General features: G+C 35.5%; 2 protein-coding genes across 2 annotated transcripts; both read left to right on the forward strand.

Annotated features, from left to right (window-relative positions):
* Positions 1-874: 874 nt before the first annotated feature.
* On the forward strand, positions 875-4,041 carry LOC107574685 (connective tissue growth factor-like; the record flags this gene model as incomplete). Its single annotated transcript, XM_016261122.1, has 3 exons — positions 875-1,123; positions 3,276-3,496; positions 3,578-4,041. Coding segments are annotated over 3 exons (755 nt in total), but the record flags the coding sequence as incomplete, so codon positions are not given.
* Positions 4,042-5,956: 1,915 nt separating this feature from the next.
* Positions 5,957-7,114, forward strand: LOC107574687 (P2Y purinoceptor 1-like). Its single transcript, XM_016261124.1, has one exon. It carries the CDS (start codon positions 5,997-5,999, stop codon positions 6,960-6,962), a length of 966 nt encoding a protein of 321 aa, XP_016116610.1. The 5' UTR covers positions 5,957-5,996; the 3' UTR covers positions 6,963-7,114.
* Positions 7,115-8,080: the final 966 nt, after the last annotated feature.

Consider the following 8,080-nt stretch of genomic DNA (forward strand, 5'->3'; position numbering starts at 1 on the left):
ATTTAATTAGTCATTTTTTATGTTGGTTTGAGCATTTGATTAATCTTTCAGATCAATTATGCCATGGGTTGTACTGGAGTTATAATGAAATACTACACAAATTTATTTATAATAATATAATATATAAAATATATATTATATATAGTTTATACTACAGTACCTCAAATGAGGAAATATAATTTTGACAGGGTTGTACTGGATTGATAATGAAAATATATTTTCATTATCAGATTTAAAAATAGCTGCTAAAATGATAAATCAAAATCTCAAATGCAATTTAATTTCCTCACAAATTATTTATAATATAATATAATATATCAATTGTACTTGTTTTATTTGAAGAAACTAAATAGCATTTGAGCTTTTCATTTATTATTTTAGCAGCTATTGTAAAATAAAAATGTAATTTATTTTAATTTTGACAAGGCTGTACTGGATTGACAATTAAAAATGAAATGTCAAACACAAATTCTATATATAATAATATAATATATAAAATATCACATTAATTATGTTTGTTTTATTTTTTATCATTTATGCTACTTCAAATGACGAAATGAAATTGCATTTTAGTTTTTGATTTATCAGTTGATTGACAGTTTGATTTATTATGTTACCTTAATAAAGTTTTTTTTAATGTAAATAATTGCTACAAATTATGGCCAGATTATATTAAAATAATAAAATTAATTAATGCAACTCGTTAAAAAAATCAATTAATTTCAAGTTTTACAAAGACAATTTTTTTTTTTTTACAGTGGGGGCAAATAAAATACAAAGCCAACCTCCACAGCAATCCTTCATAAAAACACCACAACATTTAGACCGGCATTATATATAGTGTCAGTGTAATCTTCTGTACCTTTGTTTTTAGGTCAGAAGGAGCTGGGCTGTGAGCATAATGGAGTCTCCTATCAGGAAGGCCAGGTATTTCAGCCCTCGTGTGCTCTTCAGTGTCACTGTTCAGGTGGAGGGGTGGCCTGTGTGCCCCGGTGCAGTGAGGATGTTCTCCTGCCCACCCCAGACTGCCCTCATCCTCGAAGGGTTCAACAACCAGGAAAATGCTGTAAAGAGTGGGTGTGTGAAAATATGGACAACACAGTGCTTCAGGACGCTCACATAGGTACTTTATTACCCGTCTTAAAGGGGTCATATGATGCGATTTAAATTTTTCCTTTCTCTTTGGAGTGTTACAAGCTCTTGGTGCATAAAGAAGATCTGTAAAGTTGCAAAGACTAAAGTCTCAAATCCAAAGAGATATTCTTTATAAAAGTTAAGAGTCAGCCACGCCCCTCTAAAACGGCTCGTTCTAACACTCCCCCACATGTCTACGTCACTATCTGGGAAGATTTGCATAATGCCGCCCAAATGTTCACGCAAAGAAAGAAGGCGTAACTTTTATTCTTGCTGTAGTATTGTTGTTGCCACCTCCATGTCGTAAAGACGCTGTGTGCTTCGTTGTGAAAGCGAAACTACTTTGTTTGGCCTTCCAAAAGAGGACGATATCGCTTCGTCATGTCTGGAGCTGATCCGTGCTGGTCGCTGAGGGAATACTTCAACTTCGCGCTGTCGATCGCCGGATTGGCTTTCACGGTGGATGAAGCGGAGCCCAGCCCGGGGTCGTCACATGTGGTTGCCGCAGGCATCACAATATGGTAAGGGACGTAACATTTCCGTCACACGCTTGAGGAATTCGGCCAATCACAATGCACTGGATAGCTGGCCAATCAGAGCACACCTCGCTTTTTCAGACCGATGAGCTTTGTATAAATCGATCCGTTTCAGAAAGGCGGGGCATAGAGGAGAAACAATAATGTACAGTATGTGGAAAATAATGTTTTTTGAACCTTAAACCGCATAAACACATTTCATTACACCAAATACACAAAATAATGTTCTTTTTAGCAGCATCATATGACCCCTTTAATGTCCAGAAAACAATTTTTTTCACGAGCTGGAATGAAAACCGTCTCTCTTTCTTTTGGGATTTTGCATAAATCTTTTTACATGTTTCTTATTCAAATCCCTATCTGAGAACTCTCAATTACATTCCCGTTTGAGGTTGTCATTGTGGGATTTTGACCATTTTAATTGAAAATGTCTTGCCAAGATGGAACCCAAAAGCACAAATTCTAACTTCTTCCCAAAACCAACTTTCCATGATTCATAACAGGACTCATGTCTGTGTAGCACAACAATGAAACTCCAAAAAGCCAGAGAGCATGGAACACAGGACAGGAGGGTGTTCATCCAAGTTAAATCAGCTGGAATGGTACATTTTGTTCCGAGTGTGTTTACAGTGGAGATGTTAACAAGTCCATGTGCATAAAACACTGCCAATGAATGCCTGATTATCATCTCATAAGGATGGAGGTATTTAGTATTGCTTCCTTGGGATTCTCAAATTATAACAATGATTGCCAGATGGTACGAGCTGATTACGAATTTATGCAGCTCTATAAGTTTTAATGAGACAGAATTAAAGGCATAGTTCACCCAAAAATGAAAATGCGGTCATTAATTACTCACTCTCATGTCGTTCCAAACCTTTAGGACCTTCATTCATCTTCGAAACACAAATTAAGATATTTTTGATATTAAGATTTTTAAAGATATTTCATTTTTTTGGGTGAACCATCTCTTTAATATTTAAACTTAAACTTAAACTTAACATGAAATCAACACTGATACTATATATTGTCATTTCTAAATGCACATTGCATAACTTATTGTGTACAATACTGTGCGTGTTATTTTAACCCTTTAAGTCCTTTTCCTAATTTGGCGTTCCCAGTCAAAAATGGCTGCCCTTAAAAAAAGCAATGTGTTCACTCAAAAACAGTGCATAAGCTGAGATCAATAAATCAGTTCCAAAAAAGAATTACAAAACCAGTGCGAAGTGAAAGAAAACATGTTGATAAAAAGATTGAATCCAATATTTGGTAATAATATAACACAAAAAGATGGAAAAAAGTGGAAACATACCCAAAAAGAACACAAATTCGCTACATTTTTAAATTGTGATACTCTTGAGAAAAGTCAGTTTTTTGTCCAATGTGATAACATTACATAGAATTTTGGGAAAAATTATAAAAAAATATTTTTGAAATGTAATGAAATACACCTGGCTATGTATGAAACATGAGTTCATTGGGTCTGTAATAGTCAGTATGTGGCAATTACAAAGTACCCTGTTTCTTTTTGAAACACATGTAAGTGTTGTGTAAGTTTAATTGAACTGTGCAAGTCTAATTAAATTGTTTTTGGGATGGCAGCTTCAGGAAGTGATCAGACAATGCCTGGAGACTCTGCATACCAAACCAGACCCGGTTCAAACTGCATAGACCAGAGCTCAGAGTGGAGCGCCTGCTCACATACCTGCGGGCCTGGAATATCCACACGGGTGTCCAATCAAAACCCGGCCTGTCGCCTGGAGATGCAGATGCGCTTGTGCATGATACGACCCTGTCAGCCTTTTCTCCAGAGAAACCCACAGGTGAGTCTCTGATCTACCATAGGATGCTTTGGTTTTGACCAGTCAAACCATCTTCTAACCAACCCTGCTTCTATATTTCAGTGGTCAGTTAGGAAATGTCAACCCAGCTACAGGTCAGCAAACCCAGTGCGGCTTTTCCACCAGGGCTGCTATAGTACGCAGTTCTACAGGCCCCGTTATTGCGGCTCATGTAAAGACAACCGTTGTTGCACTCCTTACCACACAGGCACGGCACTGGTCACTTTCCGCTGCCCTGGAGGAAGACTGCTCAAACATGCTGTCATGACCATCAACTCCTGCATCTGTCATTACAACTGCCCCTATTCATCCGGAAGGGCATATAGAGGGACACCCTTCTGGGGTTAGAAACTGACTCTCTTATAGACTGACTTTCGATCTAGTAGCTTCATATTGGATGCTCTGAGTTTAAAATGTCTTATTGCGTGTTAGTTACAACGAGCCAACTCAAGATTTGACGTTTAATTTCACTGAAAAAAAGAAAAAACATTAAATAGAGCACTAAAGAACACATAAGCCATTTGAGATTTGACAGCAATGCTTTTTTCAGGACACTGTCTTAAGACAGGTGTCTGCTGGTATCTTTGGTGTAATTAAAATATTTTATAAGTTTAAGATCTGCCAGAATTTTTTCTATTGGGTTTACACATTGGCAGCTGTTTTACTTTGAAAAAACTTTACACTTGAAAGATATCAAACAATTATGTAAGCGTTCAGTCTGTATCTTTGTCAGTTTTGCGCTTATCATTGGACAATTGTGGCTCTCAATGAATTCCAAAGCTATTAGCTCACAAAAGATGAAAATTATGTAAATGAGATCTAATGTTTTCTCCTCATCTAAGCAAAGAAACATCCTGTCTTAGACAGATTTGAAATTTACCTGAAATAACTTTGCACATGAATGCAGAAAAATTAGTTAGATGCTATGTGAAATTTAGACAATTATTTTTTGAGTTAAATGTGGCATGTTCACCTGTATTTACTGCAGGCTTTTATTTGAAGACTGACACTAGCTGTACTTTAGTGCTTACCAATTTCATGCAAAAGGATTGATTGTGTATATATGTAAATACTTATGTATGTTTCTGTCATTAATACTAGAACCTTTAACATTTGTGTTCATTTGGAATATTTCAAGTTTATTGCACTGTAATTTGCCACCTCACATCTTTGCAGTCATTTGTCAGACCTTATGCAAACGGTTTTTAAAAATCTCATCATACAAATCTCATAAATACTCAATAACATGTTTTGGTTACACTTTACTTGAAGGGGTGTGCATAAGACTAACATGACACCTTCATAATCATGACATGATACCTACATAATCATGACATGACACATGTCATGAATATGAAGGTTTTTTATGCATGTTTATGACAACTGTCATTAAGTGTAATTCGCTCAGTTGTGTAATTTTTTATGCAAAGATGACATTATTTGAGATGTCTTTGTTATGGGCTATGGTTAGGGGTAAGGGTAGGGGTAGGGTTAGGTTAGGGTTAGGTCAAATAATGTCATATTTGCATTAAAAATGACATAACTGAGCGAATGACACTTAATGACAGTTGTCATAAACATGCATAAAACCTCCTTCATATTCATGACGTGTCATGTCATGATTATGAAGGTGTCATGTCAGTCTTATGCACACCCCTTCAAGTAAAGTGTTACCCATGTTTTTTTGTGATGTGTGCCTGTTTCATTTTCTTGGGGTCTAGTAGCTTTATTAACTTTTGACCTTCACATATTATAAGGAAATTATTGTATCTGCTACTTCAATTAGCTAAATTTAGCATACATAAATGTAAATACGGGGAAATACGCATTTTATTTTTTATTTTTAAAGTGGAAGTTCAACAATAGGCCTACCTAAAACAATATTAAGTTAATGAAATCAAATCTAGTAGCTTGAGTCTCTCACTCTACAGCGATTCAGAAGTGTAAGGCTGCCCTCTCTTGTTTTTACGAGGAAAGGCAAGCAAGAATTAGATGCTCTGTTTAGCATTTGATAGAATTTGTTCCAGTTTGCAAGGGATTACTGTATGTACATGAATTAAAAAAATACAAAAGAAATAAAGAGGATATTCAGTGTAATGATAATAAGTGAGATTTTTTTATTACATGTACTCCGGGTATAACTATACAGTATAGTGATATATAATTACATATCATTTTATTATTAGCCTACTTTATAATTAAATTACTCAAAATATAAGTAAACAAATATAGGTCCTTTAGAATTCACAGACAAAATATATGATTATTTTATGTATAAATGTATAGGCTAATATATAAGTGCTGTTTCTCTATAATCTAAATTAGTTAAAGCTCAAAGTTCAGAGTTTTCTTTGACATGTGCTGTGCCTTTCTCGGTGAAGGCATCAGTCAATGTGCTCACTTCCTGTGCCATATTTTCATGTGCGAGAATTCTCATGCATCTCCAACCTCCAACAAGAAAGTCTGATTGTCTTAATCAACGATGGAGTCCAATTCTACCTGTAAATTTGTCAGTTTTGATTTCACGCACACATTTTTGCCCACAGTCTACGTGACTGTTTTCATCCTTGGAGTTATTGGCAACTGTTTGGGGCTGAAATCTATGTATGATAACTGGAGGAAAATTGGTAATGTAAATATCTTTGTGTTCAATCTTTGCCTGGCGGACATTTTATATCTTTTAACCTTGCCCTATTTGGTGGTTTACTACGCGTCCAGCAGCAAATGGATATTTGGAGATGTTTTCTGCAAGATTTTAAGAGTGTGCTTCTGCATCAACCTGTACGGCAGCATTGGTTTCCTCACATGCATCAGCGTTTACAGGCATCTCGGCATCGTTCACACTTTGAGGGCTAAAGGCAGAATTACAGCGAGACACTCTGTGATGATTGCTTCGCTGGTGTGGTTTTTGGTTTTTCTTCAGTGCCTGCCTGATATGTTCTTTGACAAAACCAACAACAACGTAACATCATGTTTTGACACAACTTCGGACAAGTACATTAGGAAATACCTGAAGTACAGCATCGGAAGAACGGTTGTTGGATTTGGGATCCCGTTGTTAATAATGTTATGCTGCTACGGACATGTGGCGTTTACTCTGATGACAAAGAAAGACATCGATGTCATCTTGAAGCTGAGGTGTCTCAGACTGGTTGTCATCCTGACCCTGCTCTTCTCTATTTGTTTTATTCCTTATCACATTTTTAGAAATTTAAACCTGGCAACTCGAATCTTCAAACTGGACGGCACGTGTCTGAAATGGTATTCTAATGTGTACATCGCAAACCAAGTTGGTAATGGATTGGCCTGCATGAATAGTGCGATCAATCCACTGGTTTACCTCTTTAACAGTGATGAATTGCTGATGAAGTGTTTCGTAAAGTGCGGACGAGCCCGTCGCCAATCGGCTGCCGTCTCTCTTGTGGCAGACTGTCCCTTACAGAATTAAATTCTCGACAGCATGGCAATGAATTAGATATGAATATTCTTTGTTGTGTGATGACGTTTTCTCGCTTCGAGGACATGGATGTTCATCTTTATGAAAGTTGTGGTTATTTGGGGCCCAACTGCTATACATCTTGTGGCAGGATATAGGCTATGCTCTCATACCTTATTGTATTCTGAAAAACAGAAGGGAGTTTGTTCTTATTGTCTTTCAGCTTTCAACCATCAAGGTCATTATACTGGATAATCATAGCTAAATGTGGTGTATTTTTATGTGGCTTGCAATGCTTAGTTTTACACATTGAATGACTGAAAATAAATGTTTGCTTTTTATGTTTGCATACATACATTCATAACTTCACAGATTTTTGAGTTGGATAATGTACATTCATCAATATCACAGTAGTGCTCTAGTTTCTAAGCAACATAACACTACTAAAACACAAATTGACCTAATGGTTTTTATTGCACAAGATTAAACAAATGAACAGTGTTATAATATCCACATTAAGATATGACACACCAAGCAATCTTACATGACTGGCATGTGGTAAAGTAAAAGCAAAACTGAAAGATCTGAACTTTCCTCAAGATTGACAAGATAGATAGATAGACTTGCATCCCAATACATGAACAAAACTATGCAAGGTAAAGATATATTAAATACAAAGAAGATGGATATAGTTTAACTAAATATTATAAAGAAACGTTACCTTTCTTTTGTATGATGAATTTTGGTATTGTGTTTTGTCTACACTTGATGGCCAACATAAAAAAACTGCTCTCTAAAGAAAAAAAAGTAATTCTTTATTATCCCCATTACTTTAACACAGATTGCAAAAAAAAAAATATATATATATATATATTATGTTTTTTTATATATTTGTTTATATTCTTTTTTTAACATTGTCAAAGCAATACATTTTGAGGAAACGCTTGTCTCACTGTGTCATTGTTGTCTAGAACTTTTGGAGAAAATTTTTTTTAACAGTTCCCATTGAAGTTCATGACTGTCAAATAAATACATCTTGCTTTATAGGAATGCAATTATGCATCAATATTAACATTTTAGCAGATACCGACTATCTTTTTTTTTGACAGTATAGTGTAGAGTTTTAATAT

Source organism: Sinocyclocheilus grahami, unplaced genomic scaffold, assembly GCF_001515645.1.
Source record: "Sinocyclocheilus grahami isolate Dianchi unplaced genomic scaffold, SAMN03320097.WGS_v1.1 scaffold2309.1, whole genome shotgun sequence".
NCBI lineage: Eukaryota > Metazoa > Chordata > Actinopteri > Cypriniformes > Cyprinidae > Sinocyclocheilus > Sinocyclocheilus grahami.